This window comes from Zootoca vivipara, chromosome 2 (genome assembly GCF_965207765.1).
Source record: "Zootoca vivipara chromosome 2, rZooViv2.hap1.1, whole genome shotgun sequence".
NCBI lineage: Eukaryota > Metazoa > Chordata > Lepidosauria > Squamata > Lacertidae > Zootoca > Zootoca vivipara.
Window position 1 is genome coordinate 46959489 of NC_142584.1, and position 17403 is coordinate 46976891.

General features: G+C 40.5%; 1 protein-coding gene across 8 annotated transcripts in view; it reads left to right on the forward strand.

Moving 5' to 3' along the window:
- The window catches only part of FBXO38 (F-box protein 38), a 39070-nt gene that overhangs the window by 5114 nt on the left and 16553 nt on the right, over positions 1-17403 (forward strand). For 4 of the 8 annotated variants that reach the window (XM_088661803.1, XM_060271713.2, XM_035105227.3 and 1 more), the window contains 12 exons: positions 286-419; positions 2974-3137; positions 4245-4410; positions 4655-4792; positions 5268-5405; positions 6462-6555; positions 7161-7291; positions 9015-9185; positions 11206-11348; positions 13273-13492; positions 14335-14454; positions 17027-17206. In XM_088661803.1, the coding sequence (XP_088517929.1) occupies positions 286-419; positions 2974-3137; positions 4245-4410; positions 4655-4792; positions 5268-5405; positions 6462-6555; positions 7161-7291; positions 9015-9185; positions 11206-11348; positions 13273-13492; positions 14335-14454; positions 17027-17206 (1799 nt within the window). Of the gene's footprint in view, positions 1-285; positions 420-748; positions 866-2947; positions 3138-4244; positions 4411-4654; positions 4793-5267; positions 5406-6461; positions 6556-7160; positions 7292-9014; positions 9186-11205; positions 11349-13272; positions 13493-14334; positions 14455-17026; positions 17207-17403 lie in introns of all 8 variants that reach the window. The other 4 variants (XM_088661806.1, XM_035105229.2, XM_088661804.1 and 1 more) reach the window with 3 other exon arrangements.

Sequence of the window (17403 nt, forward strand, 5' to 3'; positions counted from 1 at the left end):
GGGCTGAGTTTGCCTATGCCTGCCCTTGCCTGTTTGATAGCCATACATTATTTCTGCTTTAATACAATACTACAGTTTTAATACAATTTTAATACTGTTTTAATACAATAGTACTTGCATCCATTGCTGAATTTATTATGTGCTATGAGTGTGTGGGGATGTGTATAGCAGCATCCAGATTGTCATTTGTTTTAACAGCAGATTGTCATTTGTTTTAACAGCAGAGGAAAGAAAAACCATTTGAGAATTAATCCTATATTTTCTTCTCCCACTCTCCTTCTGAAGGTATCTTCCCCTGCAAGATATCATGTGCATGGAATGCCTCTCTCGGAAGTTAAAGGAAGCAGTCACCCTATATTTGAGAGTGGTGAAGGTTGTGGATCTCTGCGCAGGCCGCTGGTGGGAATATATGCCCACTGGTGAGTGTTGCTCTTAATCAGAGTGGTGATGCACTACAGTATATATTATGCTTTTAAATTATAGCTGTTACAAGCCATTGTTTTTAAAAAGCATTTAATGGAGTCTAAATTTCTATAGCACTTTTTGCATGCACAATGGCTTTATGGAGTATTTTTTCAGGGCCCCTTCCAGCGCTAGCAACGGTTTCTATTCATAGGAGTGCATCCTCAAGCCACTCCTTGGATAAGAATTGCGCAGCAGAAGGACTTTTACCCATCTTCAGTTCCCAAAGAGGCATGGCAGAAGTCCCTCTGATGCCTTTTTTTGTCATTCCTTTTGTGACTTGCAGGTGCACTCTGATGGACAATATGGCAATATCAGATGTGACCCTTCCTTGTTCTCACTACAACCTTATGCAAGATGATGCTATACCTCCCATTTTGCAGCTGGGGAACTGGGGCCAAGAGTGAGTGACTTGCCCAAGACTATTCGTTGAATTTGCTGGACCGAATGATCCCTCTGCCAAAGATTGTTAGATACAGAAAAACCTACATGTGCATGCACTGAAGTTTGCCTCTGTGGCTGTGCTTATTCCCCCCCACCCCATGATATTACTTAGTGCCTATCTAGAATAGGCCTAGGCAAACTCCGGCCCTCCAGATGTTTGGGACTACAATTCCCATCACCCCTGGCCACTGGTCCTGTTAGCTAGGGATTATGGGAATTGTAGTCCCAAACATCTGGAGGGCCGGAGTTTGCCTATGCCTGATCTAGAACAAATGTTTTTTCAAATGTTTGTGCACCAAGATTTCTAGAACTGAGAGATTAAAAATGGAGGTATACATTTTTCCTTTGTATAGGTTTCATTTTAAAGGAAATCATAATAGTAGTACAAAATAAGGAGCCACCAATAAAACATGCCAAAAATATAAAAACACAGTATCAGGGGCGGCGGCGCTGTGGGTTAAACCCCAGAGCCTAGGGCTTGCCGATCAGAAGGTCGGCGGTTTGAATCCCCGCGACGGGGTGAGCTCCTGTTACTCGGTCCCAGCTCCTGCCAACCTTGCAGTTCGAAAGCACGTCAAAGTGCAAGTAGATAAATAGGTACCGCTACAGTGGAAAGGTAAACGGCGTTTCCGTGTGCTGCTCTGGTTCGCCAGAAGTGGCTTAGTCATGCTGGCCACATGACCTGGAAGCTGTACGCCGACTATTATGATTCCCTCGGCCAATAATGTGAGATGAGCGTGCAACCCCAGAGTCGGTCACGACGGGACCTAATGGTCAGGGGTCCCTTTACCTTTACCTTTATGTCACATTGTATTCCTCATTGAGGAGGTCAGTAATGGCAGATAAGCCTCTCTTAAATATTTTGTCTATTATTACCAAGCTTCTGCCTTATGTACCTGTGTGTTTTGGTGTGTTTTTAGTTGAGCACTTGGTTCAAGAAGGGCAACAGTGAGGCACAGAAGGCTTGGCCATGTCCTGTGTGAACTTTGTGTATAGCCTAAAATATGCACTGAGTCTTCTTTAAGACAGTGCTTTCTGTTGGACAAATCAGTGAAGAGTTACTTGAAAAAAGAAGATTTGAAACCACTGACATAAGATGGAAAATACAAAAGAAGACATGTTTTCTGCATGATAAAATACTGTGTAGTTGCTATGATATCTCTCAAAAGCCATTCCTTACATGATTTATATTAATAGAGGACCCATCATTTCCTGTTCTAAACCTGCTGATGATGAAATAGCTTACACACATCCCCCCAAATGATTGTAAAGTACAATCAGTATTTAAAACGCCTAATAAAAATTTAGTTGCTGTTTTCTGGATGCACATAGAAACAAGAGGAATACTGTATCATCTTGACCCAGGAAGGTTGGGGACAGTTATAATAGTCCAAAGGAAGAAAATATGGTACCCATCTTTAAAAGGGGAAATGAGAATGAAGGGACAAGTGGCTTTGGTTTGTTAGCAAGAAAAATAAGTCAAACAGTGTATTATGAGTACATGAGCAGTAACATAATGTGCTCAATTACAAAATGGGGAGGTGAGGAAGCCAACATATATTTGTGCCAAAAGGATTGTAAAAAAAAAAAGTTGACATAACTTAGTCAAAGCATTTTAGTCCCCTCATACTCTGCAAATTAAGCATCTCCAGTTTAAATCCATAGTGGGGGAAATGCATAACTTTAGCTGGATCATGTCCAAATTAGAGTCCACCTTTTTGAGTTCTCGTATTTCTGCCAAAACTTGACTAATCAATCATACTCTCTTCTTGTATGTACTCCATTTTTTGTTGTTTTCTAAGCAGTGGAGTACTTTTGTAGTTCTCCAGCCTTGCCTTTGAGCTCTAGAATTTGACTCCTAGAATAACAAAACTAAGTATATGGTTCCTCTTTTTTGCGTTTGTCCAAAATATGGGTGGTGATGCATGCGGGGTAAAATAAAACAAAGAAAGCAACACAAATCCTTGCTCTGTCGTTATATGTGGATTGAAAACTGCACCACCCGTCTTCCTTGCACATCTATACTTCTCTTCTTCCTCAGAGATAAAATATGTGTCATCTTCTCAGGATTCACAGATTCCAGCTTCCTGACATTGCTGAAGAAAATGCCAGATATTGAGCAGCTGTATGGGCTTCACCCCAGGCACCTGGACAGGCGCAGAGTTCGTGGTTATGAAGCTTTCAGCATCCCAGGAGTTCTAGAAGCCCTGCAAGCTTGCCCAAATCTACTAGTAGGTGTTGTATATCCAAAATCTAAACATACATATTCATATGGCACTTGTGATCCTTGGTCATATTCGTAGGGTGTGAGGGGATGGATATGGTTATACAAAACAGCAGATGGTGCTGTATCTTGTGGATTTTGTTCAGTTGCATTCACTTATATCTATTTAGCATATTATCAGCTACTGAAATTTAAATTCAGCTATTACTCAGCTGCGCTTTTAATTAAATCTGGAATTCTGTCCTTAAAATCCAACTATTGCAAACAGATGGGCCAGAAATTACGTGACTGGAAAATAGTACAAATAGTTATTTGTCCAAATAGTTATTCATATATCTGTGAATCTACATTTAATCACTTATTTTTGTTTGCACAATATGTGGATTATATGCAGAACAAGGGGTGGGGTGGGAAGGTCCAATAACTGAATACAGGTGTTAGAGTGAATTGGTAGCTTCGGAAGTGTCATGTTAAAAAGATTTATCTTTCATCTATGAGACCTATGCATATCCTACTACATTAAAAATAATAATAAGATTCTCTTGCCTTCTGCAGCAGCTACTGATTTTGACACTGGAAATCAGGGTCTATTTTCCATTGTGTAATTCCACCTATATAAAACTTTTGAAGTCTTTTCTTTGAGGTATTTTTCTGTACTTCAATACTTAGGCTTAAAAAAAGTTGAAGTATTCCTTCGAACCTTTTGTGAAGTTTCAAAATATTTCCTCTAATTGGATGAATTTCTTTGTGTTTTTATAGCACTGAATTCGTAAACTTAATTGATGTTAAGATATTCTAGTTACATGTTTTTATTGTTAGTTGCCTGGGATTTATGGAAAGGTAGGTGTATCAATCACTAGCAAATAAAAGTAAACTTTAGAATTTTAGCTCTATTCCAGTGTAAGCTAGGCATGAATTATTACAACATTATAACTAAGAAATGCATGTGTCAATTCAGTTCATTTTTTACTGCTGCTTACATGAATTGAAAGAGTATTGAAGATTATTCTTGCTCCTAATAGTTACTTGAGAGAGAGAGCACTTATGCTAATGATTGGGATTTCCTATCATTCTATACTCTTTTTTAAAACTTTTTTCACTTTTTTTTCTTTAGGGTGTTGAAACTTCCCACTTGGAACTGGTAGAAGCCATTTGGACATACATGCCACAAGTTCACATCCTTGGAAAGTTTCGAAATCGCAATGGTGCCTTCCCAATTCCACCTGAAAATAAACTAAAAATACCAATAGGAGCTAAAATTCAGACTTTGCACTTAGTAGGTAAGCATTGTAGTGAAATACTTCCAGTGGATACATCATAACTGAAAAGCTGTGAAATCAGAAAGCGCAGTTATTTCACTTCATTGTGCTGAATTCTTAGCTTAAACACTGTTTTGTTTGCTTTTAGAGTCCTAGTCTGCAAGTATTGCTGCAAACACCCCTACAAAAATTAAGCCTTTTCGTGTTTGTCATTGAAATGTCTGGTTTTTGGACCTGACGTACTGCTTTGTTTCTTGTATTTTAGGCGTTAATGTACCTGACATTCCTTGCATCCCAATGCTGAGGCACCTGTACCTGAAGTGGGTGAGGCTCACCAAACCACAGCCTTTTAAAGATTTCCTTTGCATCAGTTTACGCACTTTTGTCATGAGAAATTGTGCAGGTAAAAGAGCATAAGGTCCTTTCCCCGAATTTATATTGGGAGGGGAGGGTATGCTTCTCATTTACTAACAATGAATGTGGATCTGTGTTCAAAGTAAGTTTGAATAAGGAAATAGCATATAATTTGCTTAAAGACCAAATGACTATGTAGTCAGTTTAATGTTGTGAGAATTGAACTACATGTTTGCTGGCAATTTTATCCAATATGTTTTCATAGAAAGTGTGTTGTTGCTTTCAACATGGATATTCCTATAGTACTTCTGCAGCAGTATAGAACTATAGCTCTGTAAATCTGTTCGTATGGGCATTTTCTACATTCTCTTTTCAGTGCTAGTAAGCAAACCATTTCCCCACTTGAGTACAATGTTTGAAAATTCATATTTGAGCAATATAATGATGTTGCTGCTGTACATAAAATGTCTACTTAGCCATTCACCAGTGAATGCTGACTGTTGGAATATTTCTGTCTTTTGTAGGACCCACAAACTCGTTGAAGTATGTCCCCTTGGTCACAGGATTGGCTTCTGCCCGAAATCTGGAACATCTAGAATTAGTTCGAGTTCCCTTCCTTGGGGGTCTTATTCAGCATGTTGTAGAAGACAGCTGGAGATCTGGTAGGCAGTCTCTTACTTAGAATTGAGAGTAGTATACCATTTACAAAATTTCTTCTTTGAAACCAACTACTGACAGTATTTACTTTTCTAAGACTTTGTGGTGGTGTGTGAAAACAAGTGAAGGTAATAGGTAAATTTAGATCTTTCTCTTTAAAGTTGAAAGCAATAATTGGATTTCACGATGCTGGATACTTTGCCTTAGACTACATGAGAGACTAAGAACTTGTTCATTTATGGTCCCAGCATGTACATTCACCATGCTGTAGGTGATGCTAGCCTTAGCTTGTGCACAAACACACCATTTTCTGTGAACCGAAGCCTCCATTGATATTCAGCTAGATTCTTCTCATGCAGTCCATCCATTGTGAAAAGAAGCATTGTGGGTGTCAAATGTCTGCTGTGTTTGAAAGTGCTGTAACAGGGCTTAATTGTTGAGATATTTAGCATGCTAGAAAAGGCGGTGGGGAAGTCTTTCTTCACACCACTGAATGGCCTGTGGAGGCTGCAGACAACACATTTGCTGCCATTTAATTAATTGCTGCTGGGAGAAAAAATATATACTTGCCAACATTTGAGAATTGGTGTCCTTTTTTTACTCCATGTATACAGCTCAGAAATAAAGATACTAACAGCTGCTTCCCAATCTGTGCATCCATGATGAAAAGAGACATATCATTCCATTCAGTTATTGCAGAGCACACAGGGTTTTTTTTTTATCCTGACTTGTATAAGTCATACTCAGTGTAACCCCATTGAAATAAATGGATTTAAGTTATCCAGGGTCAGCCATTTCAGCTGGTCTATTGTGAGTGTGTTGTAATTGGATACAGGCATTGAGATTAATTCTGCTCAATAAATAGTAATGTGTTGAAACAAATTTAAGTTGGTTTCTTTAGTCAGGCTATCCTTTATAGACAAGGATTGGTGGACCATATATTGAGATAAAACTGTAGAATTTTGCTTTTGTTTCTCCAATACACTGTGCACATAATTATTCCAGGGAGGCTTAGTGTTGATACTCAAATATAGTGAACCCCTCTTCTTATCTATCAACAGGGGGCTTTAGAAATTTGCACACTATAGTTCTGGGAGCCTGCAAGAATGCTCTGGAAGTGGACCTTGGCTACCTCATCATAACTGCTGCACGAAGGTACTTGAATCATTTCAGCAGTCTTTCTCCTTTTAATTGTATTTGCCAGTGAGTCACCATTATGTTTATACATGAAAGTCATATTGATAGACCTTTGCATACTGATGTTAGTGAATTCTGTGCACTGCTTTTAATTCTGCAGCACCTTATTTTTCATCATAGCTTCTTTAAAAAAATCCTCAAAGAATTGCACTGGCTGCCCATTTGTTGATGAGCCAAATTCAAGGTGCTAATAATGACTTATAAAGCTGTAAGCAATTTGGATTCTAAATATTTGAAGGTGTGTCTCCTTCAACATCAACTTGCCTGTGTGCCTGAATCAGCTGAGGAGGCTGTTTTGGTTGCTCTGCAGCTAATGCAAATCTGTTATGCAACAACCAAGGGAAGGGCCTTTTCTGCCACGATGCCTTGAGTATGGAATGCCCTCCTCTTAGACCTGTGACTGACAACTGGCCCTTATAAATTTTCAGTGCTACCTATGGCCCCATTGATTTGATCAGGATTTTATTAAGATATATTAATTTTTGTCAGGGATGTGGTATTGGTGTAGCTTTTTTTTTAAAAAAATGGTGTTGCTTTTCTCATTTTGTTTCGTCTCTTTTCAGGTTGCATGAAGTACGAATCCAGCCTTCCCTAACCAAAGATGGAGTATTCTCTGCACTAAAGATGGCAGAATTGGAGTTTCCACAATTTGAAACACTACATCTTGGCTACGTTGATGAGTTTTTGCTGCAGTGTATGAAATCCTTCAATTTTCCTTTGGGTTATCTATCAGATGTTAGGGTAGATCTGGATGTTATCTGCCTAGATGAGGGGGTGAGCTAACCTTTCACCTTCCAGATGTGAGTTGTAGTCCAACAGCATCATATCTGATTATTGGCCATGCTGACTAGGACAGATGGGAGGCCAATAAATCTGGAGGGCCACAGGTTCCCGTCCCTGGTCTATTTGCTTCTAATCTTAGAGAGGCAAGCTGCTGTATGATACATCCTTGTGTAATGCATGAGCAGCCACTAGTTCCCTGCTGATGCTTTTCCATGATGACACCTGCAGATGTCTTACACAGGGAACCTTGACTAAAATAGCTTGTGCAAATATGGCTATGTGGGCATTGGATTTTTTTGGTGTCATCTGTTGGTGGTATGGAAACAATCCACATTCTTCAATATTCTCATGTGAGAATTAAACCTTGGTGTGGAGTCAGTAGTGCATGAAAACGCTAAGATAGTGACATGCACTATTTCAAGTCAAAATGGGAAGGCAGCTCTTTTCCAGCCTGATGATGAGGCAAATAAAAATAAGTTCCAGTGGAAAAAATCCCAGGACAAAGCCCTGTTTCGTCAGTTCTTCATCAGCAATGTTTTAATGGTCAGAGTGTACCTTGGTATGTTTACTTGGTACACTCTGACCATTAAAACATTGCTGATGAAGAATTGGAGAAACAGGGCCTTGTCCTGGGATTTTTTCACTGGAATTTATTTTTATTTGACTCATTATCATACTGGAATTGATTCCTATTTGAATTCATCTTATCATTACATAAATAAAACTTTTTGAAGACTTACTTGAAATTCATCTTCCTCCTGGCCCGAGTTCTTGCAATTTACTGTTTATTTCTGGGCTTCACCAAGAACTCCAATTTCTACAGCTCTTTTCCAGCCAGCAATTGCTATCCTTTCTTCCTTTTCTTTCTGCCTATTGCATATGAACTATTCCTCTTCCCAGAAGAGAAGTGAATAAGTGTGCAAGTGCAGAGGAAATAATCACAGCATGTGTTGGCATTTCTCCAGCGATAGAAATACGGGGGAGGGTTGTGGCTCCTGCCTTGGGGTGCTGCTCTTTCTGATTTGCCAGGAGACAGGGACAAACATTTTGACCAGTGCTAGTCTAGGACTGGCACAAGCAAGACTTCAGGAGCAGGAAGGGGTGTATATTTGCCACTTGCCTGCTCACTTGAAATTCATCCCAGGCAAGCAGCAACTGTAAATATTCTAAGTCTCTGGAGATGTTTTATGTTGATAGGTTTGATGAGAGGTTGGTTGGAATGTCATTATTACTTCATAACTGCTCCCTTGCATACCCAGCCCTGCAATTTGTACCCATGGATATCCCTTATGGGGGGGATACAACTAGACATGCTGATTCCTTATAAAGCAAGGGGCAGGGAGATTGCATTGGTAAATCTGATGGATAAGGTTTTTACTTTAAAACAAGTGAAAGCCAAAATAAAGACTGTATCTTTTATAGACCAATGATGGGTGAATTTGCAACCTTTTGAAGCACTTTGATTTTTAAAGGCTTCACTTTACCTGCTTTACTTTTCCCATTGTTTGGGTCCAGCAGATAAGCTCAAGCGCTCATTACTATAACTGTGTGCAGTGCTCAGACTGAATTGCTGTAGAGAATTATGGAAAGAGCAAGTTGCTATTTTTTTTCTGTTCTCTTCCCCCTGACCCCAGGTAAAATGATTAATGCAGACCTCGTGAAATATGGCTTGGCTGACGTGGTTGAAAATCCAGGCATCATCACAGACATTGGAATGAAAGCGGTGAATGAAGTATTCTCCTCCATTAAGTACCTTGTTATCTACAACTGTCCACATCTGCACAATCCAAGCAGTTGGATTACAGGTATTGTGTGCACAAGAACACATTTGATTAAGGGGTTAAAGCACTTCAGCAAACGAAATGTAGCCCCTACTTAATTAAATTGACCACTGTTTGTGATTATTACACTTCTCTGATAGACACCTTTAAGTTCCTATATGACTTCAGAGCTTAAGCAGGTAGCAACCGGAGATGGGGCCTTAACTGTGTTACCCTAACTGCACACCCTTTCCTGAGATGTTTTGTTTGACACCATCTCTCTTGGCTTTTGATGAAAATTCAGAGTGGTTTTATTTTATTTTTTAAGCCAATTTGAATATTCTTTCAGAGATTTGCTGCTGCTTTTTTAAAAAACCCTTTATTGAAGTTCATTGGTATACACAGTGTTAAATTCACACGTACAAGTACAAAGAGAGAAAAATAATCTTAAATAAATTTAACGTTAAAGATTAATTTAGACTTATACGTTCTCTTTCCACATAAAGTCTAACTAAACTAAAATAGAATACAATAACATACCGTGGAATAACATAACATAACATTACATAAAATAAAGTAAACTTCCCATCATTTCCTGATGTACATTAATTAACATTTATAATAGTTAATGTACTTACGATTATTACCTTACTCTTAATATATTTTCTATTGTACCTTTTTTCCTTATTTCTCAATGTTTTATATTCACAAGGGTCATTCAAACGGTGCCATATCACTGTTATTTTTTTGTAGATATCTCTTGAACTTGTCCCATTCTGCAACTTTTAATTGGCTGCATGCTAGGTGTCTTGATCTTGTTTTGGTGAGGATGATTTGATAAATTGTATTGGGATGTGTTGAGGTAAAAAGGCAGAGTGCCACCTTTATAAAGAAACCTGTACTTCCTGGGTATTCTAATATGTTCACATGCTATGGGGCTTCTCCATCTACTCCACCTGCAAGTCACCAGGAATTGTGTACCCCTGAAACCTTTGAGATCCTTGGAAGTAATCAATATAAAGTAATCAATAAACAAACAGCCCCTTTGTTACTGACTAAAATTTCAAGTTTAGCCAGCAGATTTTAATGGGTGGGATCCATTAAATTATATTTTGTTGGGCTCATAAAGGGGACCTTTCATGAACAGAAGCTCCTACCAGAATGATTCCACCCATTAAAACCTACTGATTAAATGAAATCTTGGGCAGTCAACACAATTATTTCCTTTCCCTATTTTATTTCCCTTCTTAAGAGCTAATTGACTCTGTGCTACACAGTTGTTGTATATACCAAAATCAGTTGTTGTATATACCAAAATCAAGAGAATACATTTTCAGTTAGGAAGCTAAATTCTTTTGGGCCATAGTGACAGTTTCTGTTCTGTCTTAGCAACCAACTGCAAAAGGCTAGATCAGGGGTCCCCAGACTTACCGGCGTTTGGGCCGGTTCCCACCGCGCCGATCGCGCGGCGGGCCGGAGGACGGGGGAGCGCGCGCCTGTGCGGGCCGGCGGGCGGGGGAGTGCGCGCCCGTGCGCACGGGTGCTTACTGGCGCGGAGGCGCGCTTCCAGGGTGGAAAAAGCGCTGAAAATCTGTTGTGTGCATGCGTATGAGCCTCCCCCGACCCGGAAGTGCACCAGAAATGACCTCTTCCGGGTCGGGAGAGGCCCATACGCATGCACACAAAGGATTTTCGGCACTTTTTTCCCGACCCGGAAGAGCGCTGCCGCGCTGCGTGCCGTAAGAGCGGGCGGCAGCAGTGGGCGGCGGAGGTCGTCGCGGGCCGGATTGGCAGGCCAATTGGGCCGCATCCGGCCCCCGGGCCGTAGTCTGGGGACCCCTGGGCTAGATTTTATTAGTTTTTTGCCATTCTAAGTAGGCAAAGGACCTCAATTAAGAATGGATGCATCAGAATAACCAGGAAGTATACCTTTTTTAGAATGGTGACGATTCTAAATTGAAACCTAGAACTTTAAGTGGGGAATGGTTAAGCAGATTTTAGGTAAGAAATCTGTTACCGGTAATTAAGTTCATTTATTTCTCTCACTCTCCCCACCCTGCAATAGATCATTCAAGATGGACTCGGCTGTTTGATCTCACCTTGGTGAGATGCCATGCAATAAAACTAGACTCATTTAGTCAGTTTATTGAGTTACTGCCAAGCTTGGAGTTTATCTCTCTGGACCAGATGTTCCGGGAACCTCCCAAGGTAAGGTGTTTTTTTTTAAGCGTACTTTGCTGTGTGCTTCAAATGTCTTTAGGGTAAGTGAAATATACTAGACTTTTGGTACGTATTTTTTAAACTTCTAATTAGAAAGTACTTCAGGTAACTGTTTTTAAACATTCAAACTGTGGTTCAGTGACCATATTAGGAAAGCAGGAACATGAAAATGACAAGTTCAGTATTGCAAATGATAGTAGTACAATTACTACTATAATTACTATTTATACTGTAATTAGTATAAATATGCAAATTATAATAAGCAAGAAGCTTGTTACAAGAATGTCTGAATCATGTCTACATTGCTGCAGTGATCTCATTTTGCTGGAATTCTTGCTAATCTTTATATTTTGCATTCCCCTTTTCTTTTGGTTTAATTTCATGCTTAGGAAAATTAGATACGTTATGTCAAGGAATCCCTTGCATTTCTCAGTATTGAACAATGCAGGAAGACTTATCAAAAACCATATTTCACTACATATATTCTGTAGCAATGTGTCACACTTCTGTGAATCTGCCTGCCTTGCTGGAGAGGGATTATGTAAAAGCTGAGACAGGCTGAAATAATAGCACATGTTTGGGAAGCCTACAGCCTCTCTCCCAGGAAAGAGCACTCTCCCCCACACACCTGTCCCTTCCTCCCTAGGGACTGCATATGGTGCAGCACTGCTGTCTTCTACTTTAGGAAGACAACTGTACCTCTGTATCATCAGAAGCTGCTATTCCAGTTCCCACCCGTATCTCAGGCTTGCTTGCTTGCTTGCTTGCTTGCTTGCTTGCTTGCTTGCTTGCTTAGCAACCAATTTGCACCAGACTAGGGAAAGACGCAGATACTTCTCTGCTTGACATGGTGATAAATGAAGGGTTAAGAATAAATGTGAGAACCTGCACAAGGTGACGCTGACACAACCCCCCCCATACATTAAGTAAAATAGAAACATCTCCACCCGACTCCACCCCCACTCACCACTCCCCCTTCACCTCTTCCCCCCTTTTTCTTCCGAATGTAACACTAATGTCTCAACAAATGAAACTGATCAATAGAAAATGTAACTTGAAAAAATAGACATTGCACATACATTTGTAAACCAAGAAATCTTTAATAAAATACATTTTTTAAAAAAACAAAACCAAAAAATAAAATAAATGTGAGCAGTGACGAGTACGGCTTTTGTCTTGAAACATAAATGAAGAAATATAAATGAGCAACAGCAAGGGATTTGGGGAAGTAGAGTGAGAGATGAAGGCCCCAAAGGACAGAGGAGGAGAGGAAGCAGAAGGCAAGGCAAAGCCAACTACAGAGGAAAGTTGTAGCCATCACTCTTAGGAAATTTAATCACTTGCTGTGCAGTCATGTGCATGTTTACTCAGAAGTAAGTCCCACTGCATTAATGTGGCTTACTGTCCAATAAGTAGGGTTGCATCCTTAGCTACAAACCAACTTCATGTCTCCTCTTGCATTTTCCCACCATTATGTATTCACCTCCATAAAGAGAATAAATTTACACAATAGGTTTCTGCAAAAGCATGTTGTACGTCCTTGTCTTAATAGTGTGATGACTCACAGCACCTTCCTAATGTTACCTTAGTGTTCTGTCTCTTCATCTTGAACCAACTGGTAACCAGAAAGGTAGCGTTGTGTAGCTCACAATATCATGATTGACTTGTAGATCACAACCTTATTGGTTTGGCTCATGGGAAGTGTCCACTTGTCTCAGGGCAGGAGGTTTGAAATGGCCGTGCAGAGATTAGGAGCAGCTGGCAATGTGGAATTGCTTGCTTCAAATCTCTTTGTTTAAGAAGCAGTACACTGTGGTGTGTATGTTATCATGGAAGATATCGCTGATTTCAAACTGTGTTTTGTTTTGGAGCCTCTTGCCAGTTGCTGTCAACAATTTTTACTGCATTTCAGGGTTGTGCTCGTGTAGGTCTTAGTGCAGGCACTGGGATTGGTGTTTCCTCTGCTTTGGTCAGCAATCAGAACTCCAACAATGAAAACGACAACAATAATAACCATCAGAACAATAATGCCAATATACACCATAACAACCATCAGCAACCAAATGACCAGAACGAGGAGAACGAGCTGCGACAGGAGGAGCAGGTGGAAGAACAGCAGATTGCAGCAGAGGGTAAATGCAGGAAACAGTTTTGTTTGTTTTTAGTGCTGGACCAATAAATTGGTTGGCATCCATCTGTCTTGGGAGATAATGGAAGAAGGCGCCTTTGGGGGTGAAGTCAAACCATTGGAGAGTTACAGCGCCTGCTGTGGCTGCAGAGACCAATATGGGAATCATGTTTTCTTTGAGATGAAGGCATCCGCTTGTGCTGATGCAGGTGTACCATATTGTTTCTTCTTTCTGCACTGCTCCCAGCAGTCATTTCCCCTCCGGTCACTGCTGTGGATACATGACCTGACGGATTGTCTCCAGGCGCTGCGGGCTATTGTTGGTTTATTGACCAATAAAGCACACATTAACATCTACAATTGATATTAAAGCTATTAATGTTCACAATTATATTTCCTAAGCGTCTGAGCAACGCCTAACACTTCCATTGCCATAAAATGCTATAAAGCTATTCATTTTGATCTGGCATTAATAACACTTTTCTCATTTCTCGTCAATATAATGTTGCCACAGCAGGAGGGCTTAAAACCAGTTAGTGGTATTTTCTTCCTATTTAACAGCTCTTTTGGCATGAAGGCCCCCATTTTCTGTCTGAGAATGATTTCTGTAAAGGGCAGAGTCCTCATCAAAAGCTACAATATAGAACTGGATCTAAATGCCTTTCAGATTAGTGAAAATCTGCCTTGTTAAGTTTCCCGGGCAAAGACAGATGCTCCTCCATAGTAGCAGCGCTTTGGAGCCTTCCTAAGATTGCCATGCAATTATGTGTGACTAGCTTCTACCTCCTTAATAAAGAGTGGTGTCTTCATCCTCCTTATCTCAGTCATTCTTGTCTCTCTTTGCAGCACTGAATGAAATGGAGGAGGTGGCACAGGAAGATGGAGTGGCTATGGCAGAGAGCCGCAGTGAAGCCTCTGCAACAAATCAGGCACTTCTTCCCATGGAAGTTGATGAAGAACAAGCAGGTAACTTGTCAAGATCTCTCCCTTCCATTTTCAGGCTTCATTGACTTACTACAAAAATGTTTGTTTGTTTCTTGCTAAGAGATATCAATAGCATTTATTTTAGGATTAATAATGGAAACTTTAAGAACTGTCAGTGAACTTCAATAATTCTATAGCCTAAAATTAACCACAGTATTTAGCATTTATAGTCATTTCTCGGATGCAAAAAGAGTTTCATACACATCCTCTCAGAAATCTTAAGCACACTTCTGCTAGGTAAGCCACTATTACCGGTATTACCTCCATATTGCAGATATAGGGGCCAATAGTGATTTACCTAAGACCAAATAATCAAGGCAAGATTTGAACTATGGATTTGCAAGCTCCAGCTAGCTCTACTCTGACTGCCAAGACATCCTCTGTTGATTGTTAAGTTTGCAATGCAGGTGATTGGGGTTCTTGCCTAACTTACCTGACATTTATACTTTTGTGTAATTAATAACTTGTGAGGTGTTTAAGATGATCATGTGCTGTGTCTTGAGTTGCCTTGATTGCATGTGGTCTCATGGCCAGTGTTCCTCTCTTTGCAACCTTTTAATAGCGTCATAGAGAGGGGAGCCCCCAATAGGAAAAGCTGAATTGGTATTAGCAAATTGTACTCATCACCCAAGCAGCTTGTTCTCAATCACTTGTTTTACAGCACATTAGATATCTTTGTACCCAGGGTCAAAGTCGACTCGATGTGGGAGACATGGGGCATGTCTCCCAACAGTTTCTGTTTTCAACTCATTCTCTTCCATCTAGGCTGTTTACTGAATCAGAATTGCAGCTCTGCCATATCAGCATAGCTGCCAAGTTCTCCCTTTTTTTAAGGGAAATTCCCTTATGCTGAATAGGCTTCCTCGCGAGAAAAGGGAAAACTTGGCAGCTATGCATATCAGTAGAGCTGTTTTACCTTCAGGGTCAAACTGATGATGGCCTCGTATGGTTTCCCCTGCAGGGGGAAGAGTAGCCAGGAGGCGGCAGGGTTTTGATCACGGTAATATCCTGTGAATACAGTGTTAAGTAGTGCTTCCTGTGCTCCAGTCTGATTTGGAGCTCTTCACAGATGCATTGAAGTAAACCCAAGAATAGTTGTGAAACAGTTCATATGCTTCCATGCTGCTTCTGGTTTGGCCCCGAAAGTCTCTAAGATAGTTGTTGTGTGGTTAATTTCTTGTTTTTAAAAAGTTCCATTTGCAGTGTGCGTTCTAATCATAAGCGGCTATATTTGCTAGGTAGGAAAATATTAATTTGATCCCACAGTAGGCCATGGGCTTACTTCCACCCGGTGCTTCTCTGTTCGGTAAATGCTAAGGGGATATAAATGAGATTAGGTGCTTCATTTGTTTGCCATTCTCTTAGAAATTCATCCCTACTTTAATTCGCTAACCTGCTTTTTCTCAAGAAGTTGGAGATGGTTCCATTTTGCTGCCCAATATCAACAGTGCGGAAATTAATATCACCAGCTTCAGAGCTACCTCTTCATACATGACCACACTGCCAATATTTCCCCGATCTATTTCCAGTTTAGGGAATAAGCAATTCTAAAACTGAGCTCTTGCCATCATCCTGATGTTTGTACAACTGGATAAAATTCAGCATTTGGGCACACAGTTGTGTGTGTGCTTCAAATTTTGGGAAGTGTTTCAGCTTTGATTCTGGCTGTTTCCAGACCCTTCTCCTTTGCTTCATTCTGTTACATATCATTTCTCCTCAGTTTCTATCTTTGATCTACATAATGCTCCCCACCCCCACCCCCCGCTTCTTGAGGGCCCTATGCTATACAGAGATGCCTGTACACATGTGGCACCTTAACCAAGGAGAGGTGGTTGTTTTTCACCCTCATGGTCTTGAAGCCCACCTCTAATTGTAAACATCTTTGCTGCTGTGAGATACCTTGTGGATTTATTTTTTCTGTTTTGTGAAAGAAACAAAATCACCTAGGGCAGTCACTGACATTGAATGTCCCTTCTGCCACCCACACATACAAATATTCATCTGCTCCTGTGGGCCGCCTAACTTTCTGGAGCAGCTTTGGAGGTGCAGTGTAGAAGGGTTGCAGGGGGCAGGGAAAACTTTTTTGTCAGTTGTGTTCATTTGGCTGGTGGATGGAGTGTTGGATTTCATTCCTAGTCTCAGTACACTGCCTGCAATTTATAAAGCACATCGTGCTTTCTAATTGCAGTGCAGATTGGTGGATTGTGAAGTGGGCGGATCAAATTGGTGGGGAAGGGGCCAATAAAGTAAGAGGAGAAGATCACAGCATAACACTAAGAATAACTCCAGATCCAAACACAGTGGAGTACATGTTGTGTTTTGTTTGTTCTTTTCTACTGTGTTGTGCATAGTTGGTGTTTGAGGGAAACTGTGAAGAGTGACCTAGCCAGGTGTATGAGTGCAGAAGGTCCTTAGGTATGCCAATTAACCATGTAAAAACCAACTACTTTGGATGCATGTTTCGAAGGAGTAAGTTGCTCAGTCAGGTGAATTAAAGCACCATGATCTCTGGAAAGCATGCTAGTTTGTTGCTGAACTTTCTTTTCTTTTCCAGGGCCCAGTGGCCTTCAGCCAAATGTAAAGCTAGCACCTATTACTGTCCACGACTCAGACAGTGAAGATGAGGATGAGAATGCAGCCACCTCAAGATCCTGTATTACAAATAGCATTGCACAAAATTACTCAGATGGAGAGGAGAGAGTCAGAGATTCGGTGGAAATCCGGGAGCCCTCAGGTGAGAATTTTTGCTTCTTCATACATGTCGTAAAAATATTCCTTGTTGTGCTACAAAGCACAAAATGCACAAACAAGTTTCTATGGAATGTGGTTCACAATGATTGTGGCCCAACTTTAGAAAGATAGATAGATTTCTCTCATGTCCATTTCTGCTGTTGTTCCCATATTTCTGCAGATCAGCTGCAAGAGTGATGC